General features: G+C 34.9%; 2 protein-coding genes across 2 annotated transcripts; one reads left to right on the plus strand and one right to left on the minus strand.

Annotated features, from left to right (window-relative positions):
• The first annotated feature begins 886 nt into the window (after nucleotides 1-886).
• On the plus strand, nucleotides 887-2,954 carry LOC103950691 (transcription factor MYC2-like). Its single transcript, XM_009361916.3, has 2 exons — nucleotides 887-1,696; nucleotides 1,991-2,954. Exons 1-2 carry the CDS (start codon nucleotides 961-963, stop codon nucleotides 2,683-2,685), a joined length of 1,431 nt encoding a protein of 476 aa, XP_009360191.1. The 5' UTR covers nucleotides 887-960; the 3' UTR covers nucleotides 2,686-2,954.
• An 11,751-nt stretch (nucleotides 2,955-14,705) lies between these two features.
• LOC103950692 (probable lysophospholipase BODYGUARD 3) lies at nucleotides 14,706-18,970 on the minus strand. The gene is made up of 4 exons (XM_009361919.3): nucleotides 18,087-18,970; nucleotides 17,671-18,002; nucleotides 16,845-17,044; nucleotides 14,706-15,492 (listed from the first exon to the last, which is right to left on the minus strand). The coding sequence occupies exons 1-4, from the start codon at nucleotides 18,613-18,615 to the stop codon at nucleotides 15,165-15,167; spliced, it is 1,389 nt and encodes a 462-aa protein (XP_009360194.1). The 5' UTR covers nucleotides 18,616-18,970; the 3' UTR covers nucleotides 14,706-15,164.
• Nucleotides 18,971-25,035: the final 6,065 nt, after the last annotated feature.

A 25,035-nucleotide genomic window follows, 5' to 3' on the forward strand; every position in this document is an offset into this window, starting at 1 on the left:
AAAAAAATCTATTAAGCTAACTAACAATGGGACAAAAAAGTGCAGTGTGGAAAAAAGGGGGCGGGGTGGGGACGCGTCCAGAGCAAGTTGGCTTTTTTATGTTTTTTTATTTTATTCTTTGTTCCTTATTATTAAATAAAGTTAGTGGATGATTTTTTATTAAAATGAAAAAATTTGAAGTTTTTTTCTTTAGTTTTCCTTTGATATTATCTCCACTTAATCAATCAAGAAATTAATAAGTGTAGGGTTTTTATGCAAAAAAAATACATCAATGTACTTAAAAGTAAAACTATTTGATATAGGTTGTAATTTGTTCTATGAGATGATCGATGTGAGACTTTGTGTTTTATTCAACACTAGCAGTTTCTTATTCCATTTGTTCTCATCCTCTTGCTTCAATTCTATGTTCCATATCAATCGGAGACTCATACGCACCGAAATTTCTTAAATAAAAAAATAAGTTTTTTAACCAAAATGATCCATAAAATTTGCATAACTCCTCACTTTAGTCCCTGAGATTTGAAATCGATATAATTGGTCCCTAAATTTGTCCACAATCAATCATTTTGGTCCTTCGATGAAAAGTCTTCACAAAATAAGAATAAATGACAAAAATACCCTCAATTTTTGTCAAATCATTTTAGCTATTGTTTATTAAATTAAGGGTAATTTTATCATTTTGATCCTTATTTAACATAATTTTTCACCGAATGACCAAAATGATTGATGATGGACAATTTCAAAAACCATTTCTATTGATTTCAAATCTTAAATATCAAAGTGAGGATATAGACAAATCTCAAAAGACCATTTTGACTAAAAAACCATTAAAAAAATTATATGTATCGGATTCTACCGTTCATTTCTGACTTACTTTGTCGCCTTACCTAATATTCGTTGTATAGAAGAGAGAGAGAGGAGAGAGAGGAGAGAGAGAGAGAGAGAGAGCGCCGGAGAGCCATGGAGGGAACTAATTCCTCCTGTTCTTCATACAATTTTGCTCAAGAAAACTCACCCACACTTCAACGTCTCCAGTTCATAATTCAGAATAGGCCCGAACGGTGGGTCTATTCAATTTTCTGGCAAGCCTCATCAAAAGACAGCGATGACCTAGTTTCTTTGTCGTGGGCTGGTGGCCATTTTCGAAGCACTGGGGACTTGGCCTCCAAACAAAGTTACAACAAAGCCAATGTTTTCGAAGTTGTGGAGAGGAAGAAGGGGATTAGCAGAGAAGTTGACGCTCTTTTCTATGAAGGCATGGATTTGGATGGTGGAGACGTTACCGACGCTGAGTGGTTTTACTTTTACACTGTCTCTTTAACCCAGTCATTTACTGCCGGCCACGGTAATAGTAACATTCTGGGCCGTACGTTTTGTTCTGGTGGTTTTGTTTGGCTGGCAGGTGATCATGAGCTTCAATTCTATGAGTGTGAGAGAGTGAAGAAAGCAAGAATGCATGGAATTCAAACTTTGGTTTGTATTGCAACTTCATGCGGAGTACTTGAACTCGCTTCTTTGGATGCGATCAAAGTAGATTGGGGTCTTGTGCAGATATCAAAATCACTTTTCGGATCAAAGAACAACAACAACATGGTCTCAAAGCAGCTGAGCAGCAGCCGTGAGGACCATGTACTTGTTCCGCTACTAGAAAGTGGAATGCTTTCGGAAGCTGAACAAAGAGACTGGACAACACAAGGTAACGAAATTGGTCCGAAAATTTTCAATACCATGAGTGTTTGGATGGTAACAATACCAACTACCAATTTACAGATCCAGGGTCTATTGACAACGGTACTGTAGATTCATACTATTAGTACCAAGCTGTCTTTTCTCCCTTCACTTAAAAATATTTTCCTGATCTTTTATTAAGGGCATTTTACTTAAAATATTCAGCTAATTCCTCTAAATAACGATATCTTGTTGATATTTGTGTATTTGTACACTCCTCCCAATTTTTCATTGCTTTGATGTTTAATATTTTGACGTGAAGGTGGTACAAAAGAGGTACCTCCTGTGACTATAGGTGGATCATCATCCGACTCAGGACCTTCCGACTCTGTTGGAAATTTCACCTCTGAGAATATGGAGAACATACGACTGAAAAAGAGAGGACGCTCATCAAACCGTGAAACTGGTAGATCAGAAACACCAATAAACCATGTTGAGGCAGAGAGACAGAGGCGAGAGAAGCTTAACCGTCGATTCTATGCCCTCCGCGCTGTTGTTCCCAATGTGTCCAGAATGGACAAAGCTTCTTTACTTTCTGATGCAGTTGTATACATCAATGAGCTGAAAGCAAGGGTTGAGCAACTGGAGGCCAAAATCCAAGCACAACACCTGAAGCCCGTTGTTGACATTGGAGGCCAAACCACCAGCTCCATAATTGATCATCATCAAACAAGGCCGCGGCTATCATCAAGTTATGATAATAAAGCAGCTGGGGTTATGGAAATAGATGTGAAGATCGTAGGCTCAGAAGCCATGATACGAGTTCAGTGTCCGGATTGCGATTACCCTAATGCTAGATTGATGAATGCACTCAAAGACCTGGAGTTACAAGTTTATCATGCAAGCATATCAAGTGTCAAAGGGTTGATGCTTCAAGATGTTGTGGCAAGAGTGCCTCAGGGTTTCACAAGTGAGGAGGCCCTGAGAATTGCTATTATAAATAGATGGTACAACTAGAAGTTACAATTCAAAAATTAGTTTCCCTTGCTAATGAGGAATGATTTTGGGTATTGGTGACGAACTCATTCTTTTTTCCTTTTTATAGTTGTAACTCAAAATTGAAGTTGTGTCCTCCAAGTTTTATGTTTTAGGCTTTTGGCCAAGTTTTAGGAGGGAAATATGCGTAAATTAATTATGTATTGGATTGTTTTCCAAGTCCCTAAATGTTGGTTCTTCTTGCAACGATGATATCAGTAGTTAATAAGCTAACCTATTCATCTCCTATATCTCTCTCTGAAGAATATGTGAGAAACTATTGCATATCTTTATATACACCATGTGCGATATTGGTGTGTCGAATATGAAAAAAAACTAATGGGTAACTTGTACATGTCACGTTAACTAATGACTTTACCTCATTGGATATTAATTGTATGTATCACTTGTTACATTATATATATATATATATATATATATATATATAGAGTACACCAATCTAGTATAAATATATGGTCTCTCTATTTAACATCACTCATCGAATATTTACATGAAATATGTTGGTCTACGTATAGCTATTTTTTGGTTTTTAGTTTTATTTTTGTTTAGTGATGGAGGAAAATACATAGAAGAAACTAGAGATATAAAAAAAAAATGGTGGAAAAATATGTGTGAACAAATATATAGGTAAAGGAATATAAAATGAAAACAACAAATATAAAATAAAAAACTATTTTCTGACCAAAAAAATAATTATTATTTTAAGTTTTTTTTTTTTTTTTTGGGTTATCATTCATTTTTCTTTATACATTTTCCTTTCTCGCACGACTCTTATCCATCCGTTCGTTCCTACATATAGTCTCACATCTCAAGCACAAAACACGCAAATGTAAAAAAGCAAAAAGACCAAAGTTAGCAAATCAGTCCCAAAAATTAAAAATATAAGCACTAAAAACCATTACAAGAAAGAAGAAAAGTACCAGTCAGTAATTTAATTATAAAATGGTAGCTTCTCACCAAGTTCCATTTTTTGAGACTGGGGATTCGATAATTTTAGACTTTATTTTTACTTTTGTTAGATAAATGCAAATTTACTGCCATTGCAATACAAAACCAAATTAAGACTGTATACATTTTGTTTTTATTTTTTTTTTAGTTTTTGTGCTAAAGAGATAAACATATCGTATATGTGACAAAAGAGGGATGAAGCATGGCAGAGGGAGGGTGGTGGAAAGAATGAGCGAGAAATGAAGGATAATTTATGAAAGTCAAAACGAAGTACTTTTACATTCTAAAGAATAAAAACTTTTATTGAATAGACAAAATCGTAATTATGAAGGCCTCTTTCTATTTCGTTTTTAATTAGTGTTTGTTTAGTCTTTTGTGTAATAGATTCCGAAAAAGTATGTTAAAGTTAGGAAGAATGCATAATGATGAAGGAAGGATGCGGGAAGAAATTAAAAAGGAATGTGTATAGATAAACAAATCGAAACTAAAACAAAAAATGTAAAAATTATTTGAAGTGTTATAATTTTTATGTATTTATTTTCTTATAATCTCATTTATTTCATATACTTTCTTTCTAGCGCAAAAACGAAAATTGAAAATGAAATGATATTTCTCAAACGGCTCATAAGTTCTACTAAAATTTTGAAATGTCTATTCTCCGACAGATTATGTACCAAGCTTGTATGATTAGATCTGCCAACTTCTTACACAACCTATAAACTTGACAAGAAATGAGACGAAAACAACAAATTTCGAATCAACATTTTATTTAATCGGATCATTATCGGGTCATCCATTTCAATTCTTGTAAAACAAAAAAAATAGTTTGGTAATTTTTAACTACAAATTAAATTACATTTAAAATTCATAATAATTTTTACAAGTGTGAAAAATGTGAAATAAATATGAAAAACGCTTTGATGATGGATACATCATCGTTTGGATTTTTAAAACCCTCCAAACCCTCATGAATTGTGTTTTTAGGTGGAGTTGAAAATGTGTAATAATTCATAATAAATAATTTACAAGTGCGAAAAATGTGAAAACTTTATGCCACGCTCGTGATCACATCTTTTACACTTTGTCGATGGTTACATTGTTATATGGATTTTTAGAGTTTAGGTTTAGGGTATGTACATATTATTTAGTGATAACGTAGTATGTAGATACTAATTTGGTATGACGTTTTTCATGTGATTATTTTTTAAGTAAAATATATTTTTTGTAATGGGTGACGGGTCGAGTAAGTCATATTATCCATTCATTTTAACAAGTTTGACACAACACGATCCATTAAGATATCGAGATGTTACAAAAACGATCCGAATACGACAGACACGACACGATCACTAGGTCTATGTATGATGTTTGGAATAAGACACCAGGTGACCAAATTCATTCATACAAATATTCATGAATCTTGAAGAGACTTTGAAAACACACATTAAACCCATGATGAAAGAGAAACAAAGATTCTAGATGGGCTAAGAAAAATACTGAAAATACAAAATGAAAAACATGTGTGATTTTTGTTGACATGTCCTAATTTGTTGAGCCCAGCGTTTACTAAATAAAACCAGAATCTTGAAATGTTGCTCATCTATGGAAAACGTGCTGAAAATTCACCCTCGTGGGCTGCTCATGCGCATGCATCAGTGGTTATCGCAAACCCTAAATTTTTTTTTTGCCACTGATCATTTACCAATGACATAAACATAAATTGTTCTAGAGGATGTAATTACCTCCATAGCCCCATATATAATAGTACATTCTGTCCTTCATTTTGATGCGTCGTTGTTAGAGCATCTCTAAGGGATTCCCAATATTCACTTTAAAAGTGTCATTTGTTAACTTACATGACACTTTTTTATTACCTTTAAAGTTTATAACCTTAATCGGCTCTTCAACGATTTAACATGCTCTCAAATTTTATTTTTCTTTTTAAATATTATACTTTTAGAAAAGTAGCATTCCCTAAACGTGAGTGGGTGAATACAACAACAACAAAAATCTTATCCCACTAAGTGGAGTCAATTATATGAATCCTAGAATGCCACTGCACTTAGTTTTGTGTCATGTTTTCCGTTAGATCCAAATAGTCCAAGTCTTTTCTTAGAGTCTCTTTCCAAGTCTTCCTAGGTCTTCCTCTACCCCTTTAGCTTTGAGCCTCTGTCTCGTAATCACATTTTCTAAGCGGAGCGCCTGTAGGTCTTCGTTTCACGTATCCAAACCACCTTAACTGATTTTCTCTCATCTTTTCTTCAATTTCGGCACCTCCTAATTTACCTTGGATATCCTTTTTCTTAATCTTGTCCTTTCTTGTGTGCCCACACATCCAACGAAGCATTCTCATCTCTACTACACTCATTTTGTGTACACATTGATGCTTCACCACCAACATTCCATGCCATAAAAACATTGATGGCCTTATCGTCATCCTATAAAGTTTTCCCTTGAGTTTTAGTGGCATACGACAGTCGCACAACACACGATGTACTGTTCCACTTCATCTATCCAGCTTGTATTCTATGATTAAGCTGTGCATAATTAAATAATATTCTTTATTAGTATATCGTGGACACCAATTTGTTAAATTGAAAAGGTAGTAACTTTGTATTTTGAAGAGTGAGTTGTTATTAAAACTCTCCTTAAAGTACCCTAGAAGGCAAGAACCCTCCCTAAACCCCATTTATCCCCTAAATTTAGATTAGTCTTCCTTCCCTATTTTAATAGTAAACTAATTTAAAAAAAAGTTTCACAAATCTTTTTCTTAACAAATAACACAAAAAACTTTGTTTAATAACAAGAACAAAACTCAATATAGAATCAGTTATCAGACGTGGCCCAACACGCCTAATTTGGCCACTTATATTAAAGAACAAAGCTTCGCTGCTTAAAAACAAGCAGGAAGGAATTGCTTATGAATCCGACTGGCTTTGTACTTTCGAGGCTAGCTTACATTTGTCTGCCGTTTTGGGAAACATCTTGGCCTTCAACTACAACTTGACAAGTTAAAACTTGAACTAATAACTTGGACACTTGTCAAATTGTTATTAGGTGAGAGCAGGAACTCCTGCTTGTTTTTAAGCAACCAATTAAGCTATGTACTATATTAAAAAGACAAAGCCCAAAGTGGAGAAGAGATCCTCTTCAGATCTCTTCCACCAAGGGCACCAGATCAAGTGATCCGGACCTTTCAAATTTCATCCAACAGCCCACCTGTTTTGACCCCTTTGAAATTGGGTGGGTTTTTCATGTAATTTTACGTGGCAACCTTGGAACAAGCTAGACCTAGCATTAGTGTCGTGTTTTCCGTGTTCGTGTCGTTTTCGTGTCATACCCAATATCTTAACAGGTCGTATCATTTAACACCTGGTAAAATAAACAGGTAAAATGACCCGACTCGAAATTGACCCAATAATATTAATAAGTAATATGACCCAACCTGTTACCCGTTAAGGAAAATATATTTTAAACCAATAAATAATCAAATGAAAAACATAATACTAAATAAGTATATACATACCATATTGTCACATCCAAAACATAAAAAATGCATTTTTCTTTTAAGTATATTTTCGCTTACCTAAATTGATCAAATGGTAAAATTGGAAAATATTGGAATCGAGAAGGGGGTTTTTCGTCCAAAAGTTCTAATAATATAAGTGAAATAGAATCCAACGGTACATATTTACTCTCATTTATCTTACGATTGTTATTTAAGTAAAGTCTTTAATAGTTTTTTAATTAATGTAGAAGTGTAAAAAATATAGAAAAAAATATATAAATGCTCGTAATGACAAGCTTTACAACTTTCATGAAGAGCTTAACTTCGAAATTCACCACTATAATCACATAAATCATAGATCAAAATTTAACCGTTGATTGTTGTTTACATTTACGCTTCATTGTTCTCGTCAAATTTTGTTTTTTTTTCTTCTTCAGATTTTCTTTTTTGAAAACATGATCTATTAGAGAATGCAGGAAGATGAATGGTTTGAATCGTTGATATTATATGTAGAGTTTTACGGTTAGTGAAAATATTGCTTGATGTTTATAAAGTTTCTACAAACTATATGACATCGACTCATATTTCAGTTAACCGTAAATATCGAAACGTGATATCAAAGATCTAAACCATTCATCTTCTTACATCCGCCAGATGATCATGTTTTCAAAAAAGAAAATTTTAAAAATGAAATTCAGTAAGAAGAATAAAGCGTAAATGACAATCAACGGTTAAATATAAATTTAAGGTTTATGGATTATAGTGTTGGATTTCGAAGCTAACCCCTTCATGAAAGTTGTAAAGCTTGTCACTATGAGTGATTGCATATTTTTTTTACATTTTTTACACTTCTACAATAATTATTATTAATTTTATTAATTTTGCCCTCAAATAAAAAACAATATTCATGAGGGTTTGGAGGATTTTAAAAATCTAAACGATAATGTAAGTGTAACCATTATCTACTCGTGTAGGAATAATGATGAATCACGAGTGTTTATATATTCTTTTACATTTTTTATACTTGTATGTATGTCTTCTTAGTTCTTGCCTATAGAAATACTATACTAGTTTATTTTAATTTCGGACAACAACATGTTAAGTAAAATTTATCCTAGTAATGATAATAAGGAACTCTCATAATAAAAATAAATAATGACTAAAACTTTTTTTTTTTTTAAACTTATATAGAATAATAATACAAAACTATATATTTAATATAGAATATATTGTATATATATTAATATGGCTATTGTATTTTATAATAAATCTTTTAGTAATTAAACCTTAAAATTATCAAAATAATTTTTTTCTTAATGGATCGAAACAGGTTATCCACGTGTTACCTGTGTGTATACCCGTTAAGAACCCGTTATTAACAGGTCACCCGATAATGACCCGATTAGTTATTATGTCGACCCAAAACCCGTTATTTTTATGTCGTGTCACCATGTCATGTCAAAAATTACCGGGTCTAGAACAAGCCAGTAGCTAATTAGTTGTTTGTGTAAACTTGCCTCCATTAGCCTCATATACATTTGACTAGCCTTCGCGCGTGCAGAAGATATTTTTTGAATCACGACGTGTTACGTGTGATTTACACGTTTTAAATGTATTTACATGCGTGAATTGACAAAAGGAAAGTCAAATATGCGTGAATTGACAGAAGAAACCCCTCATAAACTAATCAATGCAGCTGAATTCACATAATAAAATCAATCTTTCAATTTCCATCTACATTCTGTTGAATTTACATTATGAATAGAGAAAATAATATTTAATAAACAACTGATTGAATCACAGTACTGCTAGCCCATTGTGAGGCTAAGCTCATCTCCTCCCCCTTAGTGTAGATAATATCATTTGTTAAAAAAAAAAAATCATTTGACAACTAATTTAATCACATTATTATGCGCGTGCAAAAGACTTTTTTTATAACTGACATTACACGCCTATCAAGATGTTTTGAACGTGTTTAAAAATAGAGAAAATAATATTTAATGAACAACTGATAGAATCACATTATTGCTAGCCTATTGTGAGGTACTAATTAAAAAACAAAACAAAACAAAACAAAACAAAACAAAAACAAAAAACAAAACAAAAAAAAAACAAAAACAAAAACTATACAAAAATAATTAATTATTAAAAAAAAGTTAAAATGACAAAAATACCCTTACATTATCTTGGGCTGCTTTTGAAATTTTTTGTTTTTGGAGCATTTTTGTCTAAAATTTTTTGGTGAAACTTGTGACCCCATAAAACACTGTTCACTTTATTGATGGGTTTATATAGATTAGTTGGTTAATTAGTTGTGATGCATCATGAATCCATTGTATATGTTTCCTTGTTAGGCCGAAAGTTTGGGAACATATAGGTGCTATGGGCTTGAAGAATGAGACACTATTAATAGTGGCCTTAGCTCAAGTAGCTGCTCAGGAACTTCTAAGCAGGGCCCATTTCTCCTCCCCCACCATGGTGAGGTACGGACAATAAAACCTTCTTGTGCCATCCATCCATTCCTCAATTTTATGCACGGGTAAATTTTGCAGAAAGTGGTACTAGCTTTTTAATTCACATTTTTTCATTATTGGTTAATCGATGGACTTGATCCTCTATTTCAAGAAATACTTTATGAAAGATCTCTTCGCTACTTCATGATCTCCAATCCTCACTCACCCCATTAAACTTGCACTCCATATACTTTATTTTTGACCTACTTAGATGAAGATCTTTAAATACGTACCAATACTTCCCACTAAAGGTTAAGCTTCACATTTACTTCATCTTATGTTTCATCTATCAACATTATATCATCTATGAAAAGCATACACCAAGAGATATGTTCTTGAATATGTCCCGTTAACTTGTGCATTGCCAATGTAAAAAGGTAAGGACTTAAAGCTGAGTCTTGGTGTAACCCTATGGTTATGAGAAAAATTTCAATTTGTCCTTCATGAGTTTTCACTACAGTCCCATCATATATATCATTTATTACTTGGATATATGCTATTTGTACTCATTTCTTGTTTAGAATCCTCCACAGAATTTCTCTTATGACCCTATTATATATTTTTTCCAATTCTATAAAGACTATGTGCAAATCCTTTTGCATATCTCTATATCTCTTCGTAGGAGATAGATTGCTTCCATAGTCGAGCGCCCTAGCATGAACATAAATTGGTTGTCTTACACCCGTGTGTCTTGTCTCAGTCTATGCTCATTTATTCTCTCCCAAGGATTCATTGTATGACTCATCAATTTAATACCCCTATAGTTTATGTAATTTTGTATGTGTGCCCTTACTCTTGTAGATAGGCACCAAAATACTTTTTTGCTACTCATGTTAATAAACTTGTTAGTGATAATGAAATTTACAATTAGTGATGACACATCAACATTCTTTTGTTTAAAAAAAAACAACGGATGTTTGTTTTATAGTTGGACTATTTCTATCATATCCTTTTATGCTATGAAACTTGCATCTCATCATCGATTGATTGTTATCCTGATATCTTTAATTATGATGCTTAATATACGCAGGGTAGTAATTTGTTTCTTGTCATGCTAATGTTGAGAGACGGATGCTTCTGTATGTTGCCGAATTATTTGACAAAAGAAAAAGTTGTAAAACTGTGAATCTTAAAACTGATGTAAATCAGATGGTGAAATGGATTGTAAATCAAGTCAAAAGGTACATATTGGATAGCAAGAACAAACCTTTGCATATTTGTGCTCCAGTGTCTGATTTGGGACCATAACCCATCATTTCGAAGAAAACACAAAGCGCATCAAACTCGTTGTTGTGACGTGACATACGGGCATTTGGGCCAAAATTTATCATGTACAATGTAATTAGAATAATGACATTAATTCGTTGTACGGCCGTCACCTTCCTTCTTTTTTAGAGATTTTTCAATGTGACCGTCACATGAAATGGTACACCACATGTTCTTATATAAATGGTGGGTTATGTGTGTTAAAAGGTTAATAACTTAAAAATTAAAATTTTCCCTCATTTGCATAAAAACAAGTGATGTACAATCCGTGTTCCCGTCACAATTAAAAATTTCTCCTTCCTTTTAGTTGATGTACAATACCCTTCTTAATTCCTGTCAACCTATATTGTGTGCTTCCATCAATACCTATTACGTACAAACCTACAGTGCCGCCAATGTAGTTGGCTTGGCCCATATGCTGATTTTAGCAACTACTGGTGGTACTTTGTATCAAAAGAAACCGTAAGATCTGACTCGCGATATGGTAATATCCTTCACCAGCAAGAAATTTAGGTAATATCCTTCAACAACCTGCACGAATACTAGCCGTCTGCACAAATTAAAAATCAACTATTTGCCTTACTATTATTTATATAAATTCCTACGCCAACTACCCACACTTCAGTTACTCACTACATATCAGAAACAATTCAACCCTACCATCCATATATATATATATATATATATATTATATAATACTTTGGATAATCTTCATTTGACATTTGGTAGATAAGGTATCTTTATCGCATGAATTTCATAATCAGAACCGTTTAATATCTTAATCTTCATTTAAAGATCATCTCTAAAAAATTGTTCAAATCGGATATCTTTAGTCATCTAAAACATCTATTTAATAGATACATTTAGATGTAAATGATCCATAATCTTCAAATGAAGTTAAGAAATGAAATTTGTTTTAAGTATATAATTTATACAGTGAATATATCTTATTCGCAATGGGTGAGATATGTAAATTATGTCTTCCTAATGTGAATGTTTTCTTTGAACGGTGTGAATATGAAGATTTGATCGCGTCAACTTTTTAGCATGCATGAACAAAATTCACAGTCGGACATCTGAAAAAGTAAAACATTACTCAAATGCGCACATCATGCCGTCAAAGTTGGGAGCCGATTTTCTCTCAAATATAAATCCTGGGCCACGGAAGTCGCGTTCATGTCAAGATTTAGGTGCAACAAGTCAAAATCGTGTACTTGAATTATTATGAACATGTTCGTAGTTTGTTTGAACTGTAGAAGACGTGTAGCAATCAGAATTTAGAAATTAGTATGCCAACAATTAATATAACCTGGTATATTATACCTAACAGAGTACCATGCATTTACTACTACAACCATACTTCCTTTCCGTTTTGGCCAAGAAATTTCTGAATTTGGTCACTGGAATTTTGTCTCTCCACAGCATCAAGTGCCTCGTACCTGTATGGGTCGTCAGGTAACCACTAAAATCAAATTTCTTTGTTTTTTTTTTTTTTAAAAGGAAACAACCTTTTTTAGTATAAGCGGCATTTTACACTAATCTACATTAAGAGAAGAAAGAGAGTTTAAACCTGAATCATAATGGTTTGAAACGAAAGACCCTAACCATCAAGATAATCTACCACTGACATATTTCATTCACTAAAAAAGTTCATAGAGTCTTCCACACCCACTTAGTAATTTAGTAGTGAGACATCTCCACATTGATATTTGATGACTATCACAACAAAACAAAAAGAAAGGGGTCATTATTTTTCTAATCATTGAAATGTTTTGAAGTTACACCAGGTGCCAAAAGTTTTAATGATTAAATTGCTACGTTTTAATCTTTGTAATATTTTAAGAGTTTAATGTTAATACATGTATGTATTAGTTGTCATCGCTTGGAAGCACATGATTGAGCAACTATCTTCTAGAAACAATATTTCCCCACTTGAGTCATTACTTTGGAGACATTTTATGCTTACAGTTATTTTAAGGAACTGCTTTTGTATAATAATTTTTTGACTTCTTTAGAAATAGTCTTGCGACTCATGTTCTTTAAACAAAATCCACCTAATATTTTTATTTTTTAACAAACGATATTATTTATATTAAGAAGAAAGATAGACTAAGCCTTATAATGGATTAGCAATTATGTGATTTAAATTCCCCTTTGGCGAGAATCGAACATAAGACTTCTCACTTACAAGCGAAGAGAAATACCACTAGATTATAGTACTAAGTGGTAAATCCACGTAATATTAAACATCCGAATAAAACTCAAATATCAAATAAGTTACCATGCAGACAAATAGTGTCCTTTTATCACAAAATATTTACCATTTACGCCACAACACTCTAGCTAGTCATGTCAATTAATATAAATTCTCACTATAATTATGATGAACAATTTTTTTTTAACAAGTAACCCATGTAAAAATTCCAAGTATAAATATTATAATACATTCTAAAAAAATTAAAAATATATAAATCAATTTACTTTATAAATCAATTTACTTATATGTCGAGTTTTAATTAGAGGAATTGAATTTTAGGAGATAAAGTCATATTTTTAGTAATTTTTTGACAAACTATATTGTTAGTAGGTTAAATTGGCAGTTAGTAGGGGAAAAGAGGATTGTTGAGGATTGAACCCACACTAGAGTGTATAGACACACATGATTGCTTTTTGTCACTGTAGTAAATCGCCATATACGTTTTTATAATAATAAAATGAGGGCAGATCCAGGGCACCACTTTTTTTACACATTTTTTACACAAGTTTTTGTGAGGCCCACCCACTCCTTAAAAGTATTTCAATGATCCAAACCGTCTATCTTCTCTCAAAGATCGATTATGTCTATCAAAAATCACTCAAATCGAAAACCATATAACCTTTGGATTAAGGGTTTTGAGTTTCTGTGTAAAGCCATATTCGTCCATTTTCTTCACTACAAATGAATGTATTATGGTTTCGTTTTGTCTATTTTTTTTTGCAAGGATGACCTATGTTCTAAAAGATAGACAGTTCAGATCTTTAAAATACATTATGTAGTAGACCCCACCAAAACTTATGTTAAAAATTGTATAAAAATGTGGTTTCACGGTCCCCATTAAAAAATTATAAAGACGAAACCTATTTCCTATTATTTATATTTCTTTTTATGAGCTATACTAGGAGAGGAAAATGCGAAAATTTAACAATACAAGCGTTATATTTTTTATTCCCTAGAGAAGCAAGCTCATGGCTTCATCAAACCCCTTATGATATCGTCCATCACAATAAATATAAGCCGTGGGAGAGTTTTGCTACTTGCAATAATCTCAAAAGGATTTGTGAATTTCTATGTTTCTACACTAAATTCATTTTTTTAACAAATGATATTATCTACACTAAGGGGAGGGGAATGGTTTAGCCTCACAATTGGCTAACAATATTGTGGTTCAAATTCTCCTTTGGCGAGAATCGAACCTAAAACCTGTCACTTATAAGTGAAGAGGAATACTACTAAACCGTAGTAGTAAATGACTACACTAAATTCATTTAAACTATTGGAAAAATGAGAGTTTAAACCCTAAACATAGTAAATTAAAAAGAAGATTATTCGTTATTGTAATTTGCCACTTCCAACTTTTCCTCATTGTCATAATTTGGATTCTAGTGTTCAATTCATCTCACTTTGAACAGTCATACAAATGGAAAAGAGAGAGAGAGAGAGAGAGAGATCGCGCGCGCGTGCGCTAAGAACCCATGAGAGAGGGAGAGAGAAAATGGAGATGGTTTATTGCTCAACTTCTTCCGTTCTTATTATATACCTGTCAAGATTCTATTCATATGATAAAACTTGAAACCATTATTTACCATGCATGTAATCGTACACTTGAAACCAACAATTGGAGAAAAATAAAAACAAGGCTTAATTTTACAGAATTTCATGTTCACTTTTATCTTATCAACTTGCTGATAATTTTATGACTTAGGGTTTCGGCCACGACAACCCGACAATACATAGCGTAGCGATTTTCACATCGTCTAGCTAGCTAGCTAGAATGCCTACCTGAGACTTCCGCAGTTGAAGAGGAATAAATTTGAGCCTCCCATTATCTCATATTAACTCAGGCTACTTTTATATATCCACGTCCTCTCTGCTATTTGGAAATTAAGACGTGCAATCATATAGACTCAACATGCCCTCATCAGATTAAAGGTCTTAGTTATTTATCTTAACCCCTTGATGAATTTCTCCAAATATTCTCAAGCTCTCTAGCAAAAGCTCTCTGTCTTCCGACCACGATGGTAATGTGATCTTTCTTGTCAATCACCTTCACACGTGCCCGAGGAATTTTGGATTGCACGTTATAGCTGCACTCGACCGGGATAAGCTCATCATCTTTGCCATGAAACAAATTTACGTCGCATTTTAGATTGTCTCGGACAGCGTCTAGGTATTTCTCCATCTTACCGGCGGTGCCACATATAATGTTGTGCAATGTGTGCCATGCTGCGTTATGGGTGTGACAGAAGAAACCTTCGAGCAAGAAAGTCCTTATTCTGTAGTGTACAAAAGAAAACTAATTAATTCACTATGAAAGTTGGTATATTTACTTGTAACATTTAGTGACTCTTTCTTTGTAAATTCAGAATTATTAACGTAGATGCATGTCTAAAAAATGTTAATATTTAAAGTATGTTATGCAGACAGACAACCGAATGTAATTTAATTTTAATTTGTTTAAATTACTACTTGCATTAGAATAATAATATATGTTTAAAATATGTTACATACATATATTTATTTATTGAATCACCTGCCACACTGCAAGTATCGACGTTTATATGGGAAATTCGAACTTGGAATTGTAAGTCTCCATCGGTTGTGACATTTGGTCACATATATTTGACCCATGTCCCTCACGTAACGAAGAAGAAATATGACAATTGGACCCGTCTATATGGTCTTATTCCATTGCACTATACCTTCCCTAATTTTAAAAGTTTACTCATAGAGAAAATAAAAAAGTATATCAAATCTATGAGGTTTATATGTGGTGAAATAAAAGATTTTGGATAATACTTTCTTTCATTGACGAATAATGTATCTTGACCAAATAAAATTAACGATCGAAATCGTTTGATTTATTAATCTTCATTTGAAGATCAATCCTACAAAAAATCATTTGAATTGGAAATCGTTTGATCATTCGAACGTTCAAATAAATGGACGGCTCATTATGAATATCTTCCTTTATACCTACACCATCAATTTGTTCTATGCATTTAAATGACTAAATAATCTTTGATTGAAATGATTTTTTGTAATGATTATCTTCCAATGAAAATTAAGAAATTAAAAGGTTTTGATATAATTTTTGTACTGTATAGATACATTAATAAATGGGGAATGAGCTCATCCTCAATAAGAAATGCAAGTATTATCTAGAAAATTTTCTTTTCCTTATCAACCAAGCAAATATAAATTTGAACCTTAACATCTTTGACCAAATACTGCGTTGTATTTAATGCAACATAAAATGAACGTGTCAATTTAAAAACAATACGCTGATGAATAAAAGGAAGTTTTCATTTTTTGTATTACGGTGGTAAAAATCAAAGTTACTAAAGTTACGGTAGCCCAACCATCACACAAGCAGATTGCCAGCATGCAGTTACTGGTTGCAGATGGGTGGGTTTAGGATCTATTTAGCCATCACTGTTGGACCAATCAATCTAACACACATGAAAATTTAAAAAGTTGTCCCACAACTACCGTTTTGAAGGTTGGGAAATTAATGGCATATAAGATTATATAACATGATTTCGTGTGTCTAAAAATAGGCTTTTTGGGTGGTTAGGAATTTTAACACAACAACAATATTCTACAAAGGATGCTAATGAAAATTTACCTGTTTCTGGTGATTAGTTTGGTAAGAAATTCCACAAACCGGTGGTTCTTGCAAATGAGCAAACAAATAGTCCTTGAGATGTGCTCGTACCAGCAAGCAATGGAGGCGCCGAATGCAATCACCGGCCACACCCGCCGTGGCGCCACCCTCCTCATCACGTATTGTGTTGCTTGTTCTCCCTTTGGTATTGGGTAATATGGCTGCCACGTCACATGTTAAGAAAATATACATTAGAAAAATACTCAAATCAGCTGGTTTAAAGCCAAAACTTTGCACAAACTTGTGGACAAATAATAACCCATATAAACGTACACCTTTACTGGATGTGACAACATATACAACTGTTGAAGAATGTAAAACAATTTACGGGTTAATGTTGCTTATTTTTAGCAAAAATTATTTTTGCATACTTTTTTTTTTCTGTACAGTGTATTTTTATCATCTGATTATCTTTTCGTGTCTTCAATCAGAATGCCAAAAAATAAGCAAAAATATATAATAGAAGAAAAAAAGTACGCTAAATTCAGTTGTCATATTTAAAACTGGGACATGGATCCTCTCCGGATCCAATTGTCCTAATCATAGGGATTAATGAATTCAGACCATTGAAATTTGATCCAACGGTTAAAGTTATTATAACTTTTAGAGTGAACCCCTGTTTGTAGCCGTTGGATCAAATTTCAATTGTCCGTATTCATTGATCCCTAGGATTAGGACAATTGGATCCAGAGAGGATCCATGTCCTTAAAACTGCGCGGTTTTAAATCAGAATCTAATTTTAAGATTTGAGTAGTGTAAGGGTCATAAATATGTTAACAAAGCTTACAGGTGCAAGTAAGGTGAGGGACTTGATGGAGGAAGGGTGTTTGACAGCAAGAGCAAGGGCAAGAATGCAACCCAAAGAATGAGCCACAATGTGGAAGGATTTAACTTTGTTGGGTTCAAGCACAGATCTTTCGATGATCTCCAGATGCTCTCTAAGTGTGTACATGGAGTCGGTTGGCTTTGGACTCCTCCCAAACCCCAACAGATCAATAGCAAAAAGCCTAAAACTTGATTTTGCAGCACTTGAAAAGTTTGGGAACAATGTCTCTGTCCAAAATGCTGATGATGAAATGAACCCATGTATGAATAGCACATCTTCTTGTCCCTTATACTCTGAAATCACAAAATTAAATAAAATGTCACATATATGTTTTTGTAGAGCTGAAGAAAATGAAAAATATATTAGCGGTAATTTACCTCTAGGTCCATCGGTTTTAACAAAGAGTGTTTCTTTGCAATTAGAGGTCCAAGATGTGCAAAATTTGCAATCACAGTCCGACCACCTGGGGATTGGATGCAAATGTTGGCCTCCAATCTTCCCTTGAAGCATTTCAACAATGGTGGAGTTGACCGAGAAGGTGGATCTCGCAGTTCCTTTCTTGATCTCCTTCATGCTCAGCTTTGAGACCTCGGACAAGAGCGAAGGGCGAGTGTAGAGCGTGTCCGAGATCTCCTCAAGCTGCAGCTTGGTTGAGCTAAGGCACACAATTTTTGACTCACCTTGTTCGGAGACCAAGATTTTGCCACTGCCGGTAATGGCTTCCTTGGAGGAGGAGCAATAGCAAGGCTTCCATTCTGCTTCGATGATAAAATCAGCAACTTTATACACAAAACAAAGGATGAAATCAACAAGGTCGAGAACCGAAAACACAATGAAGCTCACAGCCTCGTTTATGACTCTTCCGACCAACGTTAAAACCAATTTGGTTTTTCTCATTGCAACCATTTGTAGCAAAGCTAATAAGGACCCAAAAAACACACCAATCCGTAAATAGTATTAGTGGCGATGGATTAAATATGGTTTAGGGTTAGAGAGAGAAGAGTCTCGGTGTGCAGACTGCAATGCCGTAGCTGAGAGATCCTTGTTCCTCTGATCTCTCTCTTAATAGAAAACCCAATAGTTGAAATAAGAGAAGAAATATAGGAGGTGGGGCATGCCTCACCTTCACTATCTAGTATCTACAGATGGCAGGTGAAAGTAACCATGGGACAAACTTGCTCACTCTCCCTATCTCTGTTATAAAGAAATAACCCGTGTTACATTTTATTTAAGCGTGTGGGAGAGTTGAAGCGTGTGTGTGTGTGTGTGTGAGTGAGAGAGAGAGAGAGAGAGAGAGAGAGAGAGGGATGGCTTGCATTGCAATGGCAATTGACAATCCAAGTTAGCAACAGATGGGAGTTAAAAGGAATTGATTGTTCATAAACATGGTTTGTTGGCCAAGATAAAAGGTAGGTAGTGGTTGAACCCCCCAGGTATAGCAACAAATTCTCCTCATCAGCAAAGATTTGGTCTATACTTTAATAATTATTACCCAATAAAATGTTGTTGTATAATTATTTTAAGCTTAATTAAATCATAGAGATAGACAGACAGACCAAGTTGTTTCTTCTGTGCATCACAAAACCGTGCCACAAGAGAGGGGAAGAAAAAAAAAATTGGTCACATTGCTTGCCCATGAGAAATTCTAGGGTACAATTTTTCTCATCCACTAGGTTACAACTCATCCTATGTGGCTTGAAGTTGCCCAACTCATTAATGTACCCTAAGACTTATTTATTTGTTTGAAAATAAATCAGGTACTCCCAAACCTCTAATATTTATGGCATGCTGTCTAGACCACATGACTTCCCTAAACCAATAGGTAACAAACCTCCCTCCACCGTCCTATGATCATACAAATAATTCAAACATTTTTATTAATTGGTCATGCGGAAATTGAGTTGTGTATTATTTTGCAAATTGTTGCAACTCAAGTAATTAAAAGTATTTATCCTTGCATCAGAAATTACGTGTCCAATTTCTCATGTTCCAATTAATAAAATCGGTTAATATAAAATGAAAATAAGAAGTGCATAATGCATACGCTGTATTTGGAGGACTTTTCTATGCATCTACAGTAGTAGTACTAATGTATGCATGGTTGGCTGATCCGAATATTGCATTGATAGGTCGGTCGCGTAATAATAAAGACACAGAGTAGTACTAATCGTAACTTGAAAGCTGATTAGAATTAACACACACATATACGTATAGAGGTGATTAACAATATTAGTTGAGTCGTGCATGCATGGCTTTATTAGCAAAAGATGGCTAGGTACATATACTTGCTTGATCGGGTTAATCGATTAAAATGATATTGTAAATGTTATAACATATTACACTATATTTCTAACATGGACTTATCTTTCTCAACTTTGGTGTAACATGCTTCTCCTCTGCCAGCTGTTTTAGCTTAACTGCATTCGAATTTTTTTAGCTTATCTGATTTTGATTTTCAAATTAGTGCGTATCCCGATTTACAATGAGTATGATGTGTGATTTAATTTTTTTTCTTGTTTTGCAAGCTTTTATATTTTAGGTTTTATTTTAGAGGGGTTGGGTTTTATGTTCCTCCTCTTTTTCTTGTAAATTTTCTTTTTGTTTTCAAGAGAGGTCGGGTTTATATCCTCCTTCTTTTACTTGTAATTTATATTTTTTTTTTCATCTTCTTTGTATTAAGAAGGGTAAGGTTTATACTCCCTGACTTAGTGTAATGTTTTTTTTTTTTAAATTTAATAAAATTCACCTCACACTACCGAACTTTTTCAAATAAAATATTACACTATATTTCTCAAGCCTTAACTTGACGCTTCATATTATTGGATACTTGCCAACGTAGCTTTTGCAAAACAAAAGGAGAAAACGAAATAGCTTTCAAACTTTTAGGGCATGTCTAGCAAACATTTTACTAAATCGAATTTTGAAGAATAGTTTTGTAAAACAAAATTAATAAATGCTGTTTTTGTTGTAGGTCTATTTGATTGAACGATCTAGGGTTTAGAGAGAGAGAGGGGAGCCGGCCACAATAAGAGAGAAAAAAATTGATTTAATTGTGAGGTGTGTTTGATTCACCCCATTGTGCCTTTATTTATAGTAGTAGGATAGGTAAAAACCTTTCTCTTTAGGATTACAACATTTAATAGGTAATCTAGTCCTAATAGGAATATAAGATACTTTCCCATATCTCCTAGGATTTACACAATCACATTCCTATTCTAAATATGATTGCAGCACACCCCCTTGAGTGTGTAAATACTCAACAAACCATCGCATTAGATCTTCAGCAGGTAAGGTAGAATAGTTGATGAAGTCATCGGCATAATGGGTGATCGCGAGTCTCAAATTTAAGTGAAGTATGCATTTGTAGTAAAACTCACAAAACCTCGCTATGGTAAAACCCAAGGCATGGGGAAAACCTATAGACTAAGGAGAAAGGTGAGAAGTATGCATAATGTCTTTAAACAAACGTCAAACTAGATGAAGGTAGAGAACTCAACGGAGTATGATCATCCCAGGATGGGTGCCTCATTAAAACCTTGTTAGGTAGCAAAAACCCAGTGGGAAAAATGCTCTTAATCGTAGGAAAAATAGTACATTAAGATCATGTGAGTATGCTTCTAGATACTCCCCCTGAGTTAGACATAACTTCTAAATAAGAGAACTACAAGCGATTCAACTCATATAATTTACACATACCGATTCTTTGGACAAGTTTCTGAAAAGTAGACTTAGGCAACAACTTGGTGAAGAGATCAGCCAAGTTGTCCTGGGAACGAATTTGTTTGACTTCAATGTTCTGATGCTGCTGTTGCTGGTGTGAGTAAAAGAACTTCGGCGCTATGTGCTTGGTGTTGTCTCCCTTGGTGTATCCCTTCTTCAATTGCTCGATACATGCTGCATTGTCTTCAAAGATCGTCGTAGGAAAGTCGACGACTGATGTAAGACCACTAATGTTTCGAATGTGTCCCATAACTTCTTTCATCCGAAAACACTCACGCGATGCTTCATGTAGGGCGAGAATCTCAGCATGGTTAGACGAAGTTGCAACTAGCGTTTGCTTGGTAGACCTCCAAGATATAGCGGTGTCTCCAACGGTAAAGACATAACCCGTTTGAGAATGTGCTCTATGTGGGTTAGACATATATCCAGCATTTGCATAACTAACTAGGCGAGAATCAATCCAAGTACCATAGGGGGCAGCAACATTTAGAGATTAGCGGGTATAGAACAAACCCGAATCCATTGTACCTTTGAGGTAGCAGAAAATGTCTTTAACACCATTCAAGTGTTTGCGTGTGGGTGCATTGTTGTATCTTGCCAATAGATTCACAGCGATGGAGATGTCAGGTCTAATGCACTGAGCCAAGTGCAATAAAGCCCCAATTGCACTTAGGTAAGGAACTTCGGGTTCCAAAATCTCTTCCTCATCCTCCTTTGGACGGAAGGGATCTTGTTGAGCATCTAGAGTTCGAACGATCATGGGTGTACTTGAAGGCTTCGTTTTATCTTCATTAAAATAACGCAACACTTTTTGGGTGTAATTCGACTGATGTACTAGGATTCCATCCGAACAATGCTCGATCTCCAAGTTGAGGCAATATCGAGTTTTCCCAAGATCCTTCATCTCAATTTTCGATTTCAAGTGTGTAGCAATTTCCTCAAGCTCTGCAGGAGTCCCAATGAGATTTATGTCATCGACATAAATTGCAACGATTGTAAATCTAGAATGTGACTTCTTTATGAACACGCATGGGCATAGTTCGTTGTTCACATAACCCTAACTTGTCAAATATTCACTCAAACAGTTATACCACATTCGCCCGGATTGTTTCAATCTGTAAGATGACCTCATCAACCTAATTGAAAGAGTGTTTCGTGGTCTAGAACTATTTGAGCCAGTCAATAGAAATCCTTTTGGAACTTTCATGTATATTTCTGTATCTAGATCCCCATAGAGATACGCGATTACCATGTCCATAAGCTGCATATTCAGTTTTTCAGAAACTACCACACTGATTAGGTAGCGGAACGTTATACCGTCCGTTACGAGGGAATACGTCTCCTCGTAAGCAATCCCAGGGCGCTGAGAGAAGCCTTGCGCTACAAGGCGTGCTTTTATTACACTATTTCATTCTTTTCATTACCCTTCCTCACGAAAACCCACTTGTAGCCACCAGGCTTCACGTGTGGTGGTGTAGGAACGATAAGTCCAAATACCTTACATTTCACGAGCAAATCGAGTTCGACCTGGATTGCTTGTTTCCAATTTGACCAAACGATTCTACGTCGACATTCATTAATGGAACGTGGTTCAATGTCTTCGTTAAGCATGATGTTAATAGCTACTAAGTACGAGAATGCATCGTCGACGATCATCTCATTCCTATTCCAAACCTCATCTAATACTGTGTTGTGGACCAAAATCTCACGATTCTCGAGAGGCCGACATGTTTCATCTGAAGCATCACCGTAATCTAGAATAACCTCATGCGTTGGAATGGAAGAGTGAGCGATGGTTGGATTCAAACTAGGGTTACTAGTTGGTGCCATTTTCCTTTTCCGGGGTTTTGAATCCTTTGAACCAAAGGGTCTGCCACGCTTCAGGGTCGGAGTAGGTGATTGGCTAGCCAATGTACCTTGCTGCGTGAAGGGTACAGCCTCTCCATCATCAGAGATGGTCCGGTCTTCCCAAGCAGGTTGTTGACGTACATGGGGTACATCTATCCTTGCAGGTGTGTTTGCAATGGGTATATGTGATCTTGTCACATTTGCTTGATCATTAAAAGTATCCAGCATGCTTTGAGAAATACTCTGAAGATCTATAATTCGTCACACCTCAGTTTCAGACTGGGCAGTGCGGGAATCTAAATAAGACATAGTGGGAGCATACCACGATAATTCGCGGTGTTTTATGAGAACGTTAGCATGTTTATCTCCCCTTAACGACAGGAAAATTGTCTCATCAAAGTGACAATTTGCAAAACTTGCGGTAAAGAGATCTTCTGTTAAGGGTTCTAAGTATCGAACAATTGATGGCGAATCATAACCGACATAGATTCTTATTTTGCTCTGATGACCTATTTTCGTACGTATGGCAGCTCTATTGGCACTTAAATGGCATACCCAAACACTCGTAAATTGGAAACATCAGGCTTGTATCCAGTGACTAACTGTAACGGTGAATGTGGTTAGGTAGCGGTAGGCCTCAGGCGGACCAACATAGCTACGTGCAATATTGCATAGCCCAGGCAGATACTGGCAGTTTGGTTCTCATAACCAAAGTCCAAGCTATCAATTAAAGGCGCTTTATGAAAGCTTCTGCCAGGTCGTTTTGGGTGTGAACATGGGGCACATGATGTTCCGCATCAATCCTTACTGACATGCAATAATCGTCAAAAGTCTGTGACGTAAACTCTTCAGCATTATCCAGTCAAATCGACTTGATCGGATAATCAGGGTGGTGAGCCCTTAGCTTAATGATTTGAGCTAGAAGTTTAACGAATGCAATGTTGCTTATGGACAACAAGCAAACATGTGACCATTGTGTTGATGCATCAACCAACACCATAAAGTATCTAATTGGTCCATAGGTTGGTTAGATAGGTCCACAAATGTCCCCTTGAATCCTCTAAAGAACTTTAGGGGGGTCGTGAATAATCTTTGTATATGAGGGTTGAGTATTCAACTTCCTTAAAGAACACACTTTGCATGGCGGTAGTCCAACATAGGGATGTAACTTATGCCTGTGTGGAGATTTGAGGATACGGCGCATCATGTCACCTCCAGGATGTCCCAAACAATCATGCCGAAGCAACAAAGTGTCCTGGAACTCAGGCATAGGGCCGGCCACACTGTGGGCTTCTATGCCTTGACTGGTTGTGATGTACAACCCACTCGGCAAACGTTCCAACTTCTCGTGAATATGCTTCTGGCCATATGCATACGAAGTGATATAAAAAAATTCAAAACCATGATCTTCAGTGGTTTCAAGATGATATTGATTATCTTGAATTATCTCTAAAACTCAGCAATGTTCTTCCAGAATGTGGAGAATAAAGTGCCTTATTAATGGTCAAAATTGTACCATTGGATAACATGATACGTGCCTTTTTGTATCCTTCAATCAGGTTGGATAAGCCTGACAGAGTTGTCAAATGAGCTTTCTTGAGTATGAAGTTAGTAAAATAGTGTTTTTCACGCAAGATGGTGTGCGTGGTTACACTATCTGCCAGATAACTAACTTCCCCACTAGATATACCTAGAAATAAATTGATTGAATTGGTCACATGCATAGATATAAGTCCATTCATTCAATTAAGTAATTCG

This window comes from the organism of the source record quoted next, unplaced genomic scaffold (assembly GCF_019419815.1).
Source record: "Pyrus x bretschneideri cultivar Hongxiangsu unplaced genomic scaffold, Pyrus_bretschneideri_v1 Contig3, whole genome shotgun sequence".
NCBI lineage: Eukaryota > Viridiplantae > Streptophyta > Magnoliopsida > Rosales > Rosaceae > Pyrus > Pyrus x bretschneideri.

Excerpts from the sequence above, each read along its gene's own strand:
- LOC103950692 (XM_009361919.3), bottom strand. The coding sequence starts at position 18,615 with ATGGTTGCAATGAGAAAAACCAAATTGGTTTTAACGTTGGTCGGAAGA. Across the intron at positions 18,003-18,086 it reads TAAAACCGATGGACCTAGAG|AGTATAAGGGACAAGAAGAT; the intron begins GTAAATTACCGC and ends TTGTGATTTCAG. Across the intron at positions 17,045-17,670 it reads CCCTCACCTTACTTGCACCT|CCATATTACCCAATACCAAA; the intron begins GTAAGCTTTGTT and ends GTGACGTGGCAG.
- LOC103950691 (XM_009361916.3), top strand. The coding sequence starts at position 961 with ATGGAGGGAACTAATTCCTCCTGTTCTTCATACAATTTTGCTCAAGAA. Across the intron at positions 1,697-1,990 it reads AAGAGACTGGACAACACAAG|GTGGTACAAAAGAGGTACCT; the intron begins GTAACGAAATTG and ends TTTGACGTGAAG.